The 21216-nt window shown below is 39.4% G+C and overlaps 1 protein-coding gene across 1 annotated transcript in view; it reads right to left on the reverse strand.

Annotated features, from left to right (window-relative positions):
• Positions 1-2570: 2570 nt before the first annotated feature.
• Positions 2571-21216, reverse strand: part of LOC107668334 (serine/threonine-protein kinase WNK1-like) — a gene marked incomplete at its 5' end in the record, with an annotated part of 23710 nt that continues 5064 nt past the window's right edge. The window contains 15 exons of the mRNA XM_016460174.1: positions 2571-4315; positions 5839-6020; positions 6615-6713; positions 6838-7073; positions 7154-7479; positions 9512-9594; positions 12836-13085; positions 13939-15491; positions 15701-15853; positions 16056-16104; positions 16409-16510; positions 16629-16745; positions 16838-16967; positions 17057-17097; positions 17535-20822. Coding sequence (XP_016315660.1) covers positions 3863-4315; positions 5839-6020; positions 6615-6713; positions 6838-7073; positions 7154-7479; positions 9512-9594; positions 12836-13085; positions 13939-15491; positions 15701-15853; positions 16056-16104; positions 16409-16510; positions 16629-16745; positions 16838-16967; positions 17057-17097; positions 17535-20822 — 7062 coding nt within the window. The remainder of the gene's footprint in view (positions 4316-5838; positions 6021-6614; positions 6714-6837; positions 7074-7153; positions 7480-9511; positions 9595-12835; positions 13086-13938; positions 15492-15700; positions 15854-16055; positions 16105-16408; positions 16511-16628; positions 16746-16837; positions 16968-17056; positions 17098-17534; positions 20823-21216) is intronic.

The following is a 21216-nucleotide window of genomic DNA, read 5'->3' on the forward strand; positions in this document are numbered from 1 at the left end:
GCCTAAATTCTCTTTGTCGAACTGTTCTTGTCGTGTTGGGATTCTGTACAGTAAAGAACGCTTACCCTGTTCTCTACTGTATAATGTCAGGACACTTTTGAGACCTCTACTGGTATCACGGAATATTACAGGACTGTAATCACTTTTAAAATGGTGCTACAAATTGACAAATGTTGCGAGAAAATAAACTACCGTTCAAAAACTTAAGGTCGGTAGGATTTAAGGAAATTAATACATTTAGCAAAGACGTATTAAATTAAATAAAAAGTGACAGTAAATATATTTCTCCAAGATAAAATAAATAAATGAATGCGATTTTTAATTTTCAATTCATCAGAGTCCTGAAAAAATGATGATTAAATGAATAATTAATATCAAGCAGCACAACTGTTTGCAACATTGATATTGATAAATGTATCTTTAGCAGCAAATTAGCATATTAGACTGATTTCTGAAGGATCTTGTAACACTGAAGACTAGAGTAATGACTGCTGAAAATTCAGCTTTACCATCACAGGATTAAATTATATTTTGAAATAAAATAGAAAACAGTTATTTTAAGAATATTTTACAATATGACTGTTTTTACTGTTAAAACTGACAAAATATGTGCTTTTGAATGTGACAAAAAATAACCCATAACACCTTGATGTTTAACATTTGATGTTTATTTTTGATTAGTTACAAAACATAAATAGAATCAACAGTTGAATTAGTTACAATTTACAGTAGCTAAATCACCAGCAATAAGTTTATAGTCCTCTACATATTATTTTAACTGAAATAACCTTTAATTATTGGTGGTCAGTCAAGTAATTCTGGGGTCCCCCTGGTTTTACTGTACAACTTCACCCACACTATACCTCCACTGTAGAAATGATTTGGCTTCTAATATTCCCAATCACTTGCATTGAATTAAAACCCCTCTAAAAATAAAAAATGTATATCATGTTGTAATCTTTGAACAAACATTTGGGGTAAAGTTGGAAGCCGGGGAACATCGAGAAACTGTTTTAGGACCTGTGTATCACAGCTTTCTCAACACTGATCAGTACACAATTTTACATTTTTTTTTAAAACCCCTTTCAAAATACAAAAATAATGCTTTCTTTTTAGATTACATGTTGGTAACACTTCAGCAGAGGGTTATCTTTACATTTCCCATTTGTACAGATCAAATGGATAATGTTTTGAGTTTTCTTAGACACAACAGCCTTTATACTCACCACTGCTGTACTGTTGGTTTACTGCAAAGAGGTGGGTCTTGTCTTTAGAAAAATGACATAAAACACTGGAAACTGAATGATCACAACCCGCTGTAGGCAGCGGTCATGTTGACCTCTTTTTGTAACATCCACAAGTTCAAGCATTAGCACAATTCAAAAAGCTTCACAACACAAACCGGACCCTCATTCCCTGTGCGCTTTACACAATACATTCCACCCTATTTATCTCTCACCTACTTGTTGAAAAAAGCAGGTTGCCTCATTCGTACCAACCTTCCGTTACTTTTCCCAACAAAACATTAAAGAACACAGTCAGTTTTCTGTATATGGGCATTGCAGACTTATGGAGAATGCGGTCTGACATCCACTTTATAAATCTTTAGTAGTCTGTACAACAGAGTTGCGTAGCTGCCGATTTAACCTCTTAAGTGCCACTGGCCCACCGCTCTTTTTTTCGTTGTCTTTTTTCTCCATCACATATCTTAGTAATAATCATAAATTACATATCACTTGAAAGCTTAAAACCTCCAAATTAATCCTGTGAAACCATTTTGAAATCGGACATTGCGTTACCATGGAAATGGTACTTTAAAATCTTTTGGCAGTCTCCTCCCCCTTAGTGGGTGGAGTCAGGTGTCATATTACAAAATGTATTACACCGTGTCTACACCGGACGCGGAGCAACAAAATACAATAGAACCTATTATGCTGTCTTACACTGGATGCGGCGTGACAAATTCCCGACAGTAAACTGCTGCTGCATTCTATTTATGACGTACTGACACAAATTTCAAATGATTTTCAACGGTCGCTTTTGTCACGTCCAGTGTAGACAGACTTTAGCTGTTGCGGCACGACACGACAACTGTCGCGTGCGGTGTAGACATGATGTTATGGTCTTTTAGAATCAAAACTTTTTATAAGCTTGACAAAATACATATCGTCGGAAAGGTCTGAGTCTCAAGATTCCATATTTGGTGGTTACTTCGTGATAGAAGTAATATTGACAGAGATATTTAGACATTTGTGACAGAAAAATGCATTAAAATTCAATGGAGTTTTGATGGCACCCAGTGGCTGTTTGTGGTATAACGCCCTAAATAAAATCTCTCAGGAACCTCAATTGTTTTTATATCAACTTCAAATTTGGAACATAACTTTAGACATAAGGCTTTAATTTTATAGCAATTTTGGATTCAAAAATATTTTGAAAAATATTTATTTTATATAAAATAAAATAAAAATGGTACCGTGCATTTTCTTTACAGTAAATTTAAACTTCTTAAACTTTTTGATACTTTAATATTTTGAAATGATTCCACTTCTGCAATAATCTGCAGATTGTCTTCTTAAAAAAAGAGTCCAACCTAAGGTCTGCATTCCAAAGTGTTCATGAATTATAACAATTTAAGTTTGAATAGTGCACTTTCACATCTATATTCAAAAATGGGGGGGTGGCACTTAAAGGGTTAAAGGCTGGCCTCTGAAATCTTGGTCTAGCTGAATCACATAAAAGCTTTATGATCAGGAAAAATACACTGTAGAAAGGCAACCTATTTCTGAATGTTCTCTCAATCATTAATTTGCTTGGCAGTTATGTATATGTATATATATATAATTTTCCACCAGAGTAGTATCTGATGTCAGAACCGATGAGGAATACATCTTTTTGCCAGCGTTTTGCTGATGCGTTGCATTCACTAAAAGCAAACTCAGTTTACAGATCACAGTTCGGTGTGCACGGAAGCACGTTCATACGGGACTGTGCAAAAATACACAAGAACAAGCTGCATTCACTTCACTTGAGCTTTCCAAACAGCCATCTAGTCTTGCACTCTTCACAATGGGAATTATGTTAATAGTGTAAACCTTAAAAGTGTGAACGTCTGCTAAAACAGAGAGGAAAATACTGCAATCATATTAGCTAGTTTCATTTGAAACCAAATTAATAAATTTTTTTCTCAGAATCAATTGCAGGATCTTGAAAGGAATTAGTCAATGGCTATTTGTTATTCTAGAAAAAATCTTGGCTAAATCTAAAACGCTACGGCTATTTATCATCGTAAATTATAATACATGAGGAGCATGCCTTATCCGTGCACAACGATTGTTTTTGTAGCTACAATGATGGTTGCAAGGTTACCATGCTCTGCGTTGGAACATGCGATCGATCACGCCGCCGGCTGAATCCGTTGTGCTCTGTAAAGATAGCGCGTCGCTGCTGACGTCTGGTTGTTGTTGTCGTTTCTGTGCGTATATATAAAAAATATTTATTTTAAGCTATACAGATCCATGTCACAACAACACAGAAAAGATGAATTTAAATATCAGTTACTAATTGCACTTTTTAAAATTCAGAGTCCTTTTGTTTGAAGCACTGATAAATAAAAACGAAGAGGATCACCTCGTGTCAAAAATGTCTCTATATAGGGCGAGTTTAGGTCCAACTAAGTCAGATAGAAAACTTGACGGTGCGGAAACACACAGAGGATATGTATTGAAAAATGCAACACAAACGCACGCTCACACAAATACACACTATAGTATTTATACACCCCCATATCCACACACACCAACACGCAACCGCTTGATACTAGTGTCCTTCCTGTACAAGATGTTCAGCGTTATCCGTCTTCTCACTGCTGTCCTAAAGGAAGGGTGGATGTAGAGTGTTTGGGGTGAAGTTTGGCACTGGGAGGCAGAGCGGAGGTGGAGCAGGAGGAAGAGGAGCACGAGCAGAAGACAGCGTCTTGACTGGCGGTGGTGGCGGGGGCAGAGGCAGCTGTGATGCTGGTGGCGGGGGGCAGCGGAGGCCCCGCTGTGGTCATGAGGGAAGGTGCACTGGGCACCGGGGGCTGGGATCCTGACAGGATTTGGACCTGCTGCGGGTGCAGGGGAGATGGGCTGTACTGCAGGGCAGGTTGCAGATGCATGTTCTGCTGTGATAGAGGAGCGATGGGAAATTGCGTCGGAGGCGGCTGAGTTTGTCCACTGATGGTACTATATGGGGTAGGAGCCATTGTAGACATGCTGACTGATACTGGAGCAGTCAAAGGGGCTCCGGAAAACCAACCCGATGAAGCTGTTGCCTGCAAGATAGAAACATTATTTACTTATTATTGGATTGTTATTATTACAAATAAAGATTAATACAGATGAATCCAAAAGACTGAGATTATTTAAAATTTAAAAAACAAGAAAAAACAAGAATTTAAAATTCCATTTAAATGTGGAAATAAAAGTTTTAGGGATTAAAAAAAATATAACATTTAGACAAAATTAATTCAACACACTGATCATGTGACTCTTTGTACAGACCAGGGTTATTGTAGTTAACTAATACTAACACAAATAAACAAAAAAATACATAAATACAATAATGGTAATTAAATATATTAACTGAAATGACAAAAAAATCTTTAAACTTGTTTGACTTTAAACTTTAATTAAACTTAATTGATTAGTGAGGTCAAATAGCAATTTTTAGTGGTGGAACATTTAAAGTCAACACGAAATGGAAATCGTGACTGTCCTACTTTCCCCTATTGTGACATATCTAAATGTCACTGTATCAACAGCATATCAAGAGCATATCCACAGAGTTCAACAGCATATCAAATGGAGGGCAGGACTTGATTCTGTCCATCAGGAATTGATTGGATCATAGAACATCGCTTGTTATGATCATTTCATGAGAGTGACAGGGTTGCTGGAGAGAATTGAAGCTCGTCAGGCCAATGGACAACCTTATTGCCCAGCCCTTGCGTCCATATGTGTTTCATTATGTTTTGGTAATGTTTGATTGAAAATTACAAGTAGACTGGCAATGGTACATTTTCTCAAATCACTGTGAGCGTTATAGTGTGCTTTTGCATATTAAACAGTCAGCACAGCATTCATCTCATTTACAGCACCAGCTTTACAGCCATCACCTTTAAGATGATCACTGTCGGACTTTAAATTGCCTGTAGTGAGAAATGTTCCCGTTATTATGCAGAATCCACAGGTTTAATTGTCATGTTGCTGTGAAATTACAGATTAGCATTTTTCGGTGGTCTGTTGTTGATTCTTCATGGTGTGCTACTCAGTCCAGGGTGTCTTTAAAAAAAGGCTAAACAAGCATGATGTTATGCACACAATATTTTTTACAGTTATGTACTTTCATACTGTTATGAACTTTTAAATAGGGAGAGAGGATCACCCTGTGAGTCTAAGCACAGTTTACATCATTGCTGCATGATTTCTAATGGGGAAAAAAGCAAGCACTTTTCACTAGTGGTCTTAAGGTGCAGTTATGATTACCATTGTTCAGTAAATTTTCATGGGCAAAATCCAGTAATTTTAATAGAAATTCATGCAATCTGATTTCGCAACGGGTTCAATTTGGTAACACAAATTCTCTGATGCTTGGTTTGAAAGTGATTTCTGTGTGAGCCGTGCTTTATAAATCACTACACTATTAACAATAGACAAAGGACTTTTTTAGCCTGCAAAATTTAGCACAGCACCTTTAAACTTTTGAACACCATTGTATATAACAGAAAAATATTTGAACCCATACAGGCTAGTCTATATATGCATGTATGAGACATTTGTTTCATGTATACGTTACCTCAGTAGTCTGGCCCCATCCGCCAAACTCCTGCACTTGTTGGATCTGTTTGATTTGATTCAGTGAAGGCTTGGGCTGGACAGGGCAAACTGTTTCTTTTGACCACTCATCAACAAGCTTATGTAGCTCATCTGTGAATGTGCTCTTTCTATTGGCAGAACCCTGGGCTGGAGGACTCTGGTCTGAAAACAAAATGAGGGAACTGTTAAATAAAAATGCCATTCCTCAGATTAAGTCTCAGTAATTACACTATTGTTCAAAAATTTGGGAGCAATACGTTTTTTAAAAACGTTTTTGAAAGAAGTCTCGTATGCTTTCCAAGGCTGCATTTATTTGATCAAAATACACCAAGATTGTAATACTGTCAAATATTATTACAATTTAAAACAAATGTTTTAATATATTTTGAAATGGAATATATTCCTGTGATGGTAAAGCTGAATTTTCAGCAGCCATTACAGTCTTTAGTGCCACATGATCCTTCAGAAATCATTCTGATATGCTGATTTGGTGCTGAAGAAACTGTTGTGTTGCTTAATATATTTGTGGAAACCAGGATTCCTTAATAAATAGAAAGTTTAAAAGAAAAGCATTTATTTGAAATAAAATAACTGTCACTTTTTGTCAATTTAATGCATTCTTGCTGAATAAAAGTATTAAATTCTTTTTTTTTTTAAATAAATTAATACTTTTATTCAGCAAGGATGCATTTACTGATCTCAAACTTTTGAACAGCAGTGTATTATTATTTTGAGTATGTTCTATAGCTTTAGTACCTCTATTAGCGGTCAATGATGGGGTTTTCTCTGGCTTGCAGTATGAGTGAAGCCTGCTTTGCTCCCCACCAGAATAACTGCTAGACTGCTGAAGACTCCCTGAGTGTTTGCATTTAAAAAAAATCAACAGAAAAACAGTACAAGTGGATTATAGTTACAACCACAAAAAAAAAACAAACATATGCTTATTCTAACTCTCTCTCTAATATGGCAGTACTATTACCTTGGTGTGTGACTCCGTTGTTATCCATGTGAGAGTGGGGTCGGGGCCGAAGCCTGGGTTTGGCAGGTCGGGGTCTGCGTGGGGAGATGGCGATGGGTGCGGTGGGCAGAGGAGAGGTCCGGGGCAGCGTCATGGACAGAGGCTGTCTGTGGTCTTTAAGAGAGCGGAGCTGCCTGTACAAATCCTGCAGCTCTCTGTTCTGATGTGCCTGCAGGGACACCACCTCTTTGATGTGTCTACAAAGATAAAAGAGAGGAAGCATCAGTATGGGAAGAGAGGAAAGTTAAACAGCACTGCAGAATTCAACTTCTCTCACTTCTCTCTCAGCATGTGGAGTTCTCTCCTCAAATCTTCATCCTCCACCTCGTTCTCATCGTCACTGCTGCCCTGAGGCGAGTGTGCATGACTTCTGGGTGGGTGGCTGGGCGCTGTAGTTCTCTTGTCCTCTTTCTCGCCATCTTTTCCTTTAGATTTTCTCCTTTCACGCTCAAGGTCAGGTGACACGGGGGAGCTGTCTGTCAAATGCTCCTCTCTCTGTTCGGCCTGGGTGACTGAGAAACGCCCAACTTTTCTTTGTGTGATCCCTTCACTTGGTGAAGCTTGGTGAAGAAGTCCCAGTGAAGACTGGGACACTGGAATCACCTATGAGAAAAGAGAATGGGAACAGCTGGTACTTCACTTCAAGTTTAAATCACAATACAGTACATATAACAAAAGTGTAAACGCCACCAACTAAGCATCATACTTTAGGGCAAAAAAAGAATGTTTTTGTTCAATGCTCTCATGATTTTATCTAACTTTTAGTGCATTCACGTCATGTTGGAATGTTGTTGTTCATGATATAAGCACATAAACACCAGGACTTTTTTAAAACCCAAGTTTTTAATTTCCAATTTAGAAGAGTCATTTAAACAATCATGGCGGAAGCAAATAATTATTGATTTTATATACACTACTGTTACAAAAGATTTCAAATTCATATCCTTTTGAAATTACCTTCATCACAAAATCCTAAAAACTGTATTGGTTTCCAATATAAATATATAAATATAATAAAAATATTATGCAGCACAACTGTTTCCAACACTGATAATAAGAAATGTTTCTTGTACAGCAAATCAGCATATTAGAATGATTTCTAAAGGATCATGTGACACTGAAGACTGAAATAATGGTTGCTGAAAATTCAGCTTTGCCATCACAGGAATAAATTACATTTTAACCTATATAAAATATAATAAATACATAAAAATTGTAATACCATCTCACAATGTTACTGTTTTACTGTATTTTTAAACAAATAAATGCAGCCTTGGAGAGATTTTTCAAAAACACACACACAAAAAAAATGATACTGATCCCAAACCTTTGAATGGCAGTCTACATTTGTAATTATTAATGATGATGCTACAAATAAGTTTATGCATATTTTGTGCACGGTTGATGCAGCATACTGATGAAACTATCCAGAAAACACTACTCATTTAGCTGGTTTAGACAAGACAGATGTGACTTCACTATTTCCCTTCATTCTTTTTGGCTGCATAACAATATACATAAATTCTACACTTAATGCACATCTTTTGATTTTAATTGTCACGTTAAATCAAACACGTTTTTCAGTTGGTGAAAAAACAAAAATAACAAATGTTATCCATTTCTGAGATTTTGAAATTGAGATTTATACATCATCTGAAAGCTGAATAAATAAGCTTTCCATTGATGTATGGTTTATTAGGATCGGACAATATTTGGCTGAGATGCAAGTTGCAACTATTTGAAAATCTGGAATCTGAGGGTGCAAAAAAATCTAAATATTGAGAAAATCGCCCTTAAAGTTGTCCAAATGAAGTTCTTAGCAATGCATATTACTAATCAAAAAGGAAGTTTTGATATATTTATGGTAGAAAATTTACAAAATATCTTCATGGAACATAAAATCTTTACTTAATATTCTAATGATTTTTGGCATAAAAGAAAAATCGATAATTTTGACCCATATATGCATACTCATTCATGGAACATCCAGATAAATTGGTATAAGTAGTATGATACAGTATTCCTTTTAGTGTTCTCTGGTTGTATGCTGCACATTTTGGTGACTACGTAAATATCTAAGTATATATACTGTGCACAGAATGCAAATGTCCAATTTTTATGGAATAAAATAAAAATAAAATCAATAACTATTTTATTACCTTATAATAACACATTAATGTTGTGCTCACTCGTGATTAGACTGCCATTTTTACTACAAAATTAGAGAATTTAATTTTGAGATGCCACTGAAAAGTTTAGGGTCTGTAAGATTTACAAGGCAAGGCAGCATTTATTTGACCAAAAATACAGTAAAATCATGAAATATTATTACAATGTATCTATTTCAATGTATTTTGAAATATAATTTATTCCGGTGATGGTAAAGCTGAATTTTCAGCAGTCATTACTCCAGTCTTCAGTGTTACATGATCTTCATAAATCATTACGCATGTTAGTATGTACAGTACTAGTGCGCAACTATCTTCAGTGCTACTTATGATTGGTTTTGTGATTCAAGGTCACATATATAGAGAATGTGGCTTTGTCTCTATGTTTAAAGTTCTTCCTGTCTGACAAGCTACTGGAAAGGCTAAGCCTTTGCAAAACGAGAATACTTAGTGAATAATGTCAGTACCTGGAAACGGCCTCTGCGTGAGCAGGGTTGGTCATTTGTACATGCCTCCCTCTCCTCCTTCATCCCCTGGCTTAAGTTGCCATCTTATCAGGAAGAATAAAGAGAGAGACGCAAAGACGAGGGAAGACAATGACAATAGTAAAATGAAATGAGAACATACAGAAAACAGTGTATTGGGTATTAAAAAAACAAAATCAAATAAGCACACGAACAAACAGACAATACAAACACACAAGAGACACCACAGACACAGAGAGCTGGCATTAATAACTCAAGCACACAAGAGATCTTTGACTAACAAGCATCCATGCATGTTCACATGGTAAGATTAGAGTCAGCATGGCAAATTACACCATCACTGGCAGTCGGTGGACATGAATGAGAATATGATTATCTCAAACGTCATGCTGAGTGGATGGGGAATGGGTGTGGGGAAGGGTGGCAGGGAGCAGTTTTAACAAACAGTAAAACCAGTTCATGAAAGAACAATCTCTGCAGTACAACTTCTAAAACATGAGAGAATAATAAACACAAGTAATATGCCCCCATCCATCCACACTCACACGATTGCATTCATCTGTCAGATTCTAATATCACTGCCTAGAGAGCAACAGTGATACCAGTCAGCATGTGTGAATTATCTACATCTACTGTGTGTTCAGAGTGTGTATACAGAAACATTCCAGGGACTATTTCTAGTTGATGATGGTCTTAATGTGCTTTTCATGATACACAAAACACATACTGTATACACTGATAAAAACTATTGCTCTGTTGTTTTGGACTGAAGCTACAATATATTACATTTAGGGTATGTTAAGAATGGCATACTACCGTATTACTCATACTAAATAAGCATTTATTTGACCAAAAATACAGTAAAATCATGAAATATTATTACAATGTATCTATTTCAATGTATTTTGAAATATAATTTATTCCGGTGATGGTAAAGCTGAATTTTCAGCAGTCATTACTCCAGTCTTCAGTGTCACATGATCCTACAGAAATCATTCCGTTTTCTACTATGCTGTTTTAACGTTCAAGAAACATTTATTTTTATTATTAAGAAAATATTAAAATTATATATAAAATAAATAACATAACATTCTTTCTATTTCATTATATTCACTATATTTGTAAAACATTTTTTTTAGGATTCGTTGATGAACAGCATTTCTTTGAAACTTTTGATCAATTTAATGTATTGTATGCATTAATTCCTTGCTGGAAAAAAGTATTAATTTCTTTTTAAAAAGTCTTACTGACCCCACACTTTAGAAGGGTAGAGCAACATGTAACAATTGTGACAAGTTTTAAAATTTATCAGTGCATACTGTGTACCGTTTCACACTGCAAGGACAGCAGTATGCTAGTACTCCATTCCAAACATACCCATGGACATGCAAAAAATCTAGAAAATAAAACCTTTCAAAAATCTACCCAGGAAGGAAAGAACAGGATATAATCTAAAGCAGTGGTTCTCAATTCCAGTCCTCACGTACCACCGCTCTGCACATTTTGTATGTATCTCTCATCACTTCAGACATTTGTTCTGTTCGACCGTAAGTGCCCTGCGAAGTGGACATCACAGGATATTCTACCATGATTCCAGTTCGAAGGGAGTGTATATGTTAGATTCAAAGGGCATTAAAGTGCGTGAGAAGTTAATTTCAATTGTATTTATTTATAGAGGTATATTATGTCACACTTCTCCAGTAAGTTTTGTCTGTGTGAAGACGCTGCGGGCCGTGGCGTAGCGCAAATCCATGAATGAATCTTCTAAATTGAAGTAAACTTCAATGGATTTGGTATGTGAGGACTGGAATTGAGAACCACTGATCTAAAGCTCTGGGAGAAATAAAAACCTTCATCTGAAAAATAAAATGACTTACTTGCTAAAGCATCAGTGTTAATGGTACATAAAATGTAAATTCTAAAATGTCATCTGGCCAGATTAATTTCTTTATATTAAAAAGAACAGCTGTTATTTTTGCATTAGAATGGACAGAAACCTACGAACAATATGTATTGGCATGGCATCTAGTTTCATGCCTCTTCATTTACTAAACAAATAACCAGGGGTGCACAAATAACAAATAACCAGGGGGCAGTTTTTCAGCCTGGTTCTCATAAGAGAACCTGGAGATTTGGTTTGGTCCTCATACTGCACATAGTGTGACCCATTAAACATAACTATAAAAAAGAAATTAATAATAGTGATAATATTATTGCACTTCATTTCGTTAGTTTTTTTAAATTAAATAAACAAAATAATAAAGTGTAATAAAACTATTATATTTTAAAATAAAAAGGGAGTATTAAATACAAATACAATTATTTTATAGTAAACTTAAAAATAAAATTATAATATAATAACTTATAATATAATTTTCATAATTTTCAACTTTAAATTAGTAGGCTTTTATTTTGGCTGGTTGCCGGCAAGTAAGTATATGCGCTTCCGGGTTTAGCGCTGCCGACTGAAGAGCATCAGTGAATGAAATGTCACAGTTTTGCATTGTGCTTTGAAAACGGCAGCGGGTAGCCTTGATTTATGCTTTTGAATAGAAATCTTATACAGTACAGTTTATCGATCTAAAATGGCAATTTTGCATTAACAGCTGTCAACCATGTCGGTACGCAAATGCACTGTCAGAACTTATTTACACAGCGCATTTTTTATTTTGGTCGCGCATGCACACCTGCGGACCACTTATGTGCACCCCTGCAAATAACAAATGAACAGGTGCAAACTTCAGACTCTGGCCCATGTCGCTTGTAAACAAGTGTGTTATTTTGCGATTGCAGGTGCTCTGGTTGAGTGAGCCAGGGTGCAGGAAGGTGAGGGGCGCAGGCACTGCAATACAGCACGCATACGGTGGGACTGGAGACTCGGATACAGGTGCGATGCACAAGGGTCATCCCTCTTAGATTCTCTCCCCTTTCTACACTCCTCTGTTCTTACCCGTGTAACCCATGCAGACAAAACGAAAAGGAGGCTACAACACAAACGTTAATGTACAGCAGAGCAATTCAGTTAAAACAAAAACTAAAGCAAGAAAAATGTATGGCTAGGTGATGTAATGATTTCAGTACAGACTAAACACAGCAACAACCATGTCTCCACGGAAGAACTATTAGGATTAATAATTAATTATTGATTCTAACAGTGTTTTTACAAATTAAGAAATCCCTATCTAGCAAGGTAAGAGTCAGCTACATTCATTTGGCTACATTATGTTTAACTAAACATTTGTTTTAGGTCAGTGCCCACCCACACCCCTCACTCGCTCTCTCTTGCGCGCTTCCTGCAGACACTACCTTGCTGGACTCTGGGCTTCTTGAACAAGCTGGCGGAGTGGCGCAGTTTGCATGCCCAGCTTTTGAATTTTCGAGTCCAGGATTTCTTGCTAACAGGATTTCTGATACTAGGACATGTCAGGTTTAGGCCAAAATATCCACCTCCTTCATAGTGCTGCTGCTGTCCAGGCCACAGGGGGACAGGCGGCTGAGAAGAGGAAGGCAACAGAACATCTCCAGGGGTGGAGCTTTCAGTGAGGGAAGGGGGAGCCTGGACACCACATGTGAACAAGAGGAGGGAAACAAATTTAAGAAGTGTGGAGAAATGGCTGAAACATATCTTAAATAAATTACACCATAATTTTAGAAACAGTTATACCATTTTCAATAAAAATTTAAATTGAATGACTCAAAACAAGTCATGTGATGTAACCAAGTAAAATTTACCAGCATATTTTCACTGAAAACATGTGAGTGCATACGTTTTAATTCACAAAAAAGTTTTTACATTTATTTTAAAAGGAATTTATATAATCATGAATAAAATAATAGTAAGTTTTAGGGGAGTCACACCACAATCACATTTTACAACCTGAACTAACCTAGTCTTTGTCTTTTCATAAAAAGACCTTAATGAACTGACACAGAGTCAAGTCTGCAGGGGTCCTCTCTATGATATCATTTCCTGTTTTATGTGCTTTTCCTGGCATGTTTCTTCATGTTAGTTGTACTAGATTATTTTAACTAATTTGAAAAAAGTTTTTGGAGTCAGCAATGAGTTTTGTAGAGTCTCCTCTGGGGGAGTTTTTGTAGAGTTTTTTTTTTAAATATCAATAAGCAGTTGTTTATTTTTTTTATAGTAAATAGTAATAACATTTGTTAACTACAAACTTCATTATTTTAATGAGCTGTTTTTTTTGTATTACCCTGACATTTTCTACTTTATCCTCCTGCCCAAAAAGAAAAACGAAATGAATTTTAATACAGAGATAAAAAAAAACATGTTCACGATAGAAGAGGTGTATTCATCATTTGTATGTATGAACTGCATTTTTATTGATTTTTGAATAAAATAGCATCATGTCATTTATCTGTTTTTAGTGAGATAAACACACCCTACTTACACTTATAAATGATTCACTGGGTACTTTCGGGGATCCAGGCTCCTGTGGAGGGGAAACGAGAGAGCATGGAGGGGATGTAGAGGAGAAGGACGAGGCAGGCTGGCGTTGCACAGCAGATGGGATCGTCTCCTCCTCACCTGCTCTCTCCCGCTCTCCATCCGGAGAGGTGGAGGAAGAGCGAGGGGTGGTGGAAGATGTGGAGTGAGGGGAGGTGTCTGAAGAAGTTGCAGGAGGAGCGGAGAATGTGTTGGGGTGCTCTGAAAACTCGTCAACTGCGGTGGAGGCCGCAGCAGATCCCGAGGTGGAGCTGGGGGCAGGAGCAGAGCCGCTGGTGGAGCCACTTCCGAGTGCTGCCCCACTACCACTGTGTTCCTGATACAGAAGAGTCCTCAGCTTCTCATCCAATGTCTTGATCCGGTTGTCCACAAACTCAATTTTGGGTGGGCCTTCACTGTCTGACTCTGCTACCGAGGAGGGCTGGGCTGGAGAGGGCGTGAAAGTGTGGGAGAGGGCAGGCAGCGCCGTTTCAGAAAGCGGCAGGGGTGGGAGAGAGGTGTCCGAAGTGGGTTGGGGTGGGGCGGAGTGGCTGACGGTGTCTTCACCTGTGGACAGCTCAGACTCTGACTGCTGGATAGACGCCTGCTTCTGCACAGCCAGAGGCACTGCGGTTTGTGTCATAGGCGCCATATCATGCGGTACCTGCTGAAATAACATCTGCGTTTGCTCAGCGGGAAGCTGCTGCGGGATCACTGGTTGAAATGGAAATCGAAGCTGTTGGGGATCCTGGGTCTGGAGGCCATGCTGTAGATGCATGGTCAGTATCGCTGTGGTTTCTTGAGACACATTCTGTTCTACCTTGTGCTGTTGGATCTGCTCAGCAGTGGCTGTTTGAAGGCTGTGTTGCTGCAAGAAAGCGGTCGCCGGCTGTTGAGATTCAATTGGTACTTGTTGGTGAGGAACCTGTTGAACTTGGGCAGCTGGCATTGGCATTGACTGTGATAGTGTTTTTGACTCGTTAGGCTGGAGTATTGGTGACTGTGGAGCGACCTGGCACACTGGCTGTTTCTGAGCTTGTTCAGTGGTGGCCATTGCTGACTGTAGTGCCTGGGTTTGTTGAAGTACATCTGGTGTCTGAAAGGGTGCCATTTGGGTTTGTGGTAGAAGTTGCGGTGAAGGATCAGCATGGGTCACTAGCGACGCTGAAGGAGTCCCATAAATAGATAAGGTAGAGAGGGGCTGTTCACCCTCACCTTTAACTGCAGTATTTCCTTGGTCCACGCTGGAGCCAATGAGGGCCGCGACTGCAGGGAAAGGAGCAGCAGAGGTCCTGGAGGCCATGACAGGGATTGGGCCTGCAGTCAGGGTAGCGGAGGAGAGTTGCTCTACTGTTGGCAAGGCAGCAGGTGTTACATCTTTTTGGGCAGCAATGGCCGAAGCTGACATGGATGCAGGAGCTGATACAGTAGAGACTGGAGGAGAGGATGCAGACAGTGAAGAACTTGGGGAAGTTGCTATGCCAGCAAAAGACTCTGAGCGCTGATGGCTCTCATGATCTGATAATACATTAGACAGAGAGTAGAATATTCAATAGTTGTCAACATAATAATCATTATTCGTAATAATAGTCATCACTATATCTCTATTTTAATTGAAAGCTAACAGTAGGAATGTTCTCAATCCATTCTAGTTTGGATTACGTAGGTCATTTCAATTTCAAATTTCACTCCAGGCCAAAAGTAATGTATCACAGTGAATTCTCTACCTTTCTCTGTTTCTGTGGACTTGGGAACTCGGGTCTCTCCCACTGGAGGGGGAGTGGAAGCTCCCTGGTTGGAGTGAGAGTCACGATGGCGAATGGTTTGGTTAATGAAGAATCGCCAGCGACCCACTGGGGAAGACTGAGGGGCTGAATCCACTTCGGCAAATGGGAGAATAGCACAGAATTAGTTATTTTACTACTACCTGTAATAACAGTGTAAAATTAACAAGTCTTGGTTGCTATACATTTTTATTTGAATCAAGATAAAAAGATACAGATGTTACAAAGTCAATGCAACTTTAACCCTTAACTTTATTCTTCTGCTTTATTTGTGAGAAGATCAGATTGTTAAACTCACTTGTAGCACTGGATGGGGTGCTCACTTGGAGTTGCTCGAAGGACCCAGTCTGAGACAAATAAAAATTGTAATTATAAATAAACCAAACATACACTAGTTTTTTTTTTTTTTTAAGTAATTAATACTTTTATTCAGCAAAGACACATTAAATTGATCAGACTTTACAAAATTATATTTTAAATAAATAAGTTATTTTGAACGTTCTATTCATCAAAGTACATAAAAAAACAAACAAACAAAAAACAATACTTTGTATCTTTCATAAAGTAAAAAAAAATCACCAGAACTACATAAAAGAATAGTTTATCCAAAAATGACAATTTCCAACAACAATACAGTTGTGAATGACAGACCTGTGAGTGAGTGCTTAGTATTCCTTGAGCTTTCTTCACTATAGCTCTCAGCTCCTCAACAAATTTCTCTTTCTCAGGCTCAAGGACAAAATCCTCCTCCACCTACACAAAACACATTGTTAAGAAATTAACTAGTGTAGACTAACTTCTAAAGCAAAAATTATCTTAATACGTTTCTCAAAAAGCAAATGAACCGTTCTAGCTGCTGAACATATTTCACCATATAATCTGCAATGTCCTCAGGTGCATCTCCTTCAATGTCAAACTTGAATGTGACCATCTTGTTGCTGTGAGTCTCCAGCTGACACTCTACCATGTTGTCCCCTGTGCCTGAGACCTACAACACAGAGTAGGTGTTCATAATAGGATTCAGTTTATATTGAAATAAAAAGTGAAGTGCAGAAAATATGAATATAGTGATTTACATACCTGCAACATGCTCAGCTGAAAATGAGTTTTTTCAGCTTTTTGACAGGATGATCTCCTCTGAGATTTTACCTTATCTTGTTTTCCACTGGCCCACAGCGATTGGGTCTCATCTCCATTGGCAGGAGCAGAGCTGGATTTATAAAAGATTTAAAACCAATTCACAGAGCATGTTGTTAAATGTATTACAAAATTCAAATAAGAATACACACAACTGCTTACCCTGATGAAGAACCCCTATTGGCAGACTGATTTAGGTTCTCCTGTTAAGCCAGAGGAAAGACAAACAAACAAATACACAAGAACAACCACATACCAACAGAAAAACAAAAGACAAAATATCAGTTATGTAATGAGACATACAAATAATAAAATAACATAAAAAATTCCATAAGAACAATGGCAGAGTATGTGTAAACCAAAAACAAAACTTACGATTAAATTGTAAGTTTGATTTTTGCAAGTTTAACTTTGGTTTTGCAGGTGTTAAGAAGTGTTAAAGTTGTGGGTCTTGCATCTCAAGTTAGAGTTAGAAGAGATCGATGTTTGTTTGCCTACTACCCTTATTAACATGTTCTGCTGAATCCTCACATTCACTTAAATGGGTCACTTTTATATATTGCCATATTCACTGGTCAAAGATGTTCATTGCTATCGTGCAACACTGTATATCTGAAACTGATTTAATGTGCTTTTGTACCTGAGCAATGCCCAGCAATGCAGCGTCACTTTCTGCCAGCGAGGTGGTGGGCAACACAGATCCATTAGAGTCATGGGACTGTGAAGCACTGACAGTAGGAGGGGAAGCAGGGATCATGTCAGCAGGCCTTGCCTGGGTTAGCTGTGCCTCCACTGTGACAGGAATTTCTGAAACTGGGACAGCTGGTTGTAGGGCTGGGAGTGTGGCAGAGGGCTGTAGGGAAGCATGAGATGGACTTGGGGGGATCTGTGACAGCATAAAGGTAGGAGGCTGCTCGAAACTCCCAGTAGCCTCTATGTGGGACTGCATGCTAGTCTGCGTGTGCGTTTGAGCAGGAAGGGTTGGTTTCTGCTGGTTCTGTGGGGAGGGTGGTGGACCCGAGACCACCTGACTGTACAGAGGTACTGTTCTAGCTTGGGTCTGAGGTACCTGACTGGGTGCAATGTGAATCGGGAGCATATGTTGGATTACAGGTTGAGGCTGACTAGGTTGTTGGCGGAGATCTTGTGGTAGGACAGCATTCAGTGGCAGAAGCTGCTGCACAAGTTGGGCCTGATGCTGATGGTGGAGGGGTTGCTGTTGCTGCACATGGTGGGCTTGAGGCAGCTGTGGCTCATACTGTTGGGTAGCCTGAGGTTGCACTGGAGGCATGGGCTGCAAGACTGTCTGCATTGAGGCCACACTGACTGGTTGTTGCTGAGCTTGGATAACTGGTGGAGCCTGGGCCTGCATTTGAGATTGGTTTGTCTGTTGTAAATAGCACTGTGCTGATGAAGTGGCCATTGGGTTGATGGTAGGTGCAAGTGACACAGGAGACAGTACTGCTTGCTGATATTGCTGTTGTTGTTGTTGTTTCACAGATTGTGTGAGGTCTAGCTGAACAGACTGGATGGTTTGCGAAGCAACAGGTGCTTGAGCATATTGTGTCGGTAGAAGTGTAGAAGCAGCCGGCGCTGTAGCATGCACAAGAGGTGCAGGAGTAGTTGACCCTACTGCAACTTGACACTGGAGAGAAGCTGCAACTTGAGGTGGTACAAACTGAGATTGGGATGGAAGGGTTTGCTGCCCTTGTGAGACCATTTGTGTTGGAGTCGGGACAAAAGAATGAATGGGTTGTGGTGTAGGAACCTGTGTTGGAGATGTGATTTGTTGGGTTGGTTGTGGAACTTGCAGCTGGCCTGCTTGAATATGGCCTCCCATTGACTGTGGTGCAGGATGACTTTGAGTCTGCAAGGGAATCTGACCATAAATCGCAGGCTCCCCTTGACTTTGGATCTGAACTTGCGCTGAAGGTTGAGCTGACATCTGTGGTGGTACCTGTTGCTTGATGAGTACTGGGGCTGGTACTTGACTAGGTATTTGAGTGCTAACCATTTTTGGTACTGCTTGAACCAGGGTTGGAACCTGTAACTCTACCAGAGATGGTCTGTGCGATGCCTGGGGGAGGACAGCTTGTTGCTGCTGAATCAAGACATGTTGCTGTTCAGTTTGTTGTTGAGCAAGATGGGGCTGAGGTTGTGGGGGCATCATTTGTTGAGAGTGCTGCATTTGGCTAATCTGCTGGACCGTCTCCGGAGGCTTTGCTTGCTGTTGCCTGCTGTGATCTGCCAGAGTAGCATGTTGCTCCAAATGTTGTTGCTGCAATAAAACTTGTTGCAGTTGTTTTTCGGCTTGTTGTCGCTGTAATTCGATCTGGTGTTGTTGCATCAGAAGATGTTGCTGCATCTGTGACTCTCTTTGTTGAAGCAATGTCTGTTGTTGCTGCTCGGTCTGTTGTTCAAATATCTGCTGTTGCAGTTGTTGATCTGTCGGCTTGTGTAGTTGCGGCTGTTGCTGGAGAACATGTTGCTCTATCGGTTGAGACTGCTGCTGCTGGCGTAATAAGGTTTGTTGCTGTTCGATTTGTTGTTGCTGTTGCAGCTGTAGCAGTACTTTTTGCTCTAACTGTTGCTGCTGCTGAATGAGTGCTTGTTGCTGCTGCTGTTGTAAAAGAGCTTGCTGTTGCTCCAACTGTTGTTGTTGCTGCTGTTTAAACAAAGCCTGCTGTTGCTGTTCTAACTGTTGCTGATGTAAAATAGCTTGTTGCTGCTTTAACTGGAGTTGCTGCTGTTGTTGTAGCAAAGCTTGCTGTTCCAATTGTTGTTGCTGCAGAAGAGCCTGTTGTTGTTCACGCTGCTGCTGCTGCAATATTGCTTGTTGTTGCTCCAGTTGCTGTTGCTGAAACAAAGCCTGTTGCTGTTGTCTTTGCTGTTCCACCTGTTGCTGTAAAATGGCCTTTTGCTGCTGTTCTATTTGCTTTTGTTGCTGTAAAGCTTGCTGCTGTTGCTCGATCTGTTGCTGTACCGCCAAGTTTTGTTGTTGCTGCAGAAGAATTTGTTTCTGTTCGACTTGTTGCTGCTGTGGGGGCTGAATATAAACTTGCTGTTGATGTTGTTTCTCCATTTGATTTTGCAAAACAGCCTTCTGTTGCTGCTCCATTTGTTGCCTAATCAGAAGTTGCTGTTGTTGTTGCTCCGTCAATTGCAATGGCTGCTGGATTGTTTGAAGTACTGGCGGCTGTTGTACAAAGGTCTTTACCATGTTCTGCTCTTGTGATTCAGCCATTTGGTGCAAATAAACTTGCTGTGCCTGCTGTTGCGGAGTCTGATGTTGATATTGTTCCACTGGGGGTTGTTGTATTGATGCCTGATGCTGCTGAACTTGCTGCTGTATCACAACTTGCTGTTGGGGTTTGCTTGCAGTTTGCTGTATGTACACCTGCAGTTGTAGATCACTTTGCTGTGGGTTGGTCATTGTTTGCTGTTTCTGCTGTGGCAATGGGATATATGGCTGCTGAGATGCACTGGAATGTGGTGGCTGTTCCTGCAGAACCACCTGGGGTTGTTCTACACGCTGTGGCTGTTGTAACAAAACCGCCATTTGTTGAACATGATCTGTTTGCTGTGGCAACAATACTGTCTGGTGCTGAATGTTCAGTTGCAACGTTCTGGGCAATTCTGACATCACCTGCTGTTGCGTCTGAACAATAGTTTGCTGGGGCAAAACATCAATGGGTTGTACAGGGGTAATAGTAGTTTGGGTCTGCATAGGTGATATGATGTTGCCTGCTGATGCTATGGGTTCTCCAGCCGGGATGGAGGATGTGAGGACAGTCATGGGTGCCTGGGGTGATACTGGGGGGATGTATGACTGTGACTGTACAACAGAACTGTGGGGAGTGGAGGCGTCAGTGGGTCTGGAGTGTAACATTTGCGAGGATGTAACATCTGTTGAGTATTGTGGAAGGGGCTGGTGGGGAAAACATATTGGTATATTATTTGGGAAGGTTGGATAGGCCAGAGCATGATGTGGGGAAGCAAGTAGTGGTGGGAGGGACAAAAAGAGAGAGCAAGAGTAAGCATTAGTGCAGTTAATTAATCATCTAAAGGAAACAAGACATTATGGAAAGCAAAAGATATGAAACAAGATTCCGCATGTGGAGTCATTAGGTTATTTCTAGACTGTGTTGAGTCTACGATCAATGCTGCTGTTTTTTGATTATATGCCTCATCAGTTAAGTAGCTGTATTCCAAAAATTAAGGCCATTAAATATGGTGTTCGTGTCAGCCCAGTCCACCACTAAAGCTTTACCCTAAAGGCCTATTCACACTGAATGCAATTTTGCTTCTCAAAAATTTTTATA

Source organism: Sinocyclocheilus anshuiensis, unplaced genomic scaffold (assembly GCF_001515605.1).
Source record: "Sinocyclocheilus anshuiensis isolate Anshui unplaced genomic scaffold, SAMN03320099.WGS_v1.1 scaffold3360, whole genome shotgun sequence".
NCBI lineage: Eukaryota > Metazoa > Chordata > Actinopteri > Cypriniformes > Cyprinidae > Sinocyclocheilus > Sinocyclocheilus anshuiensis.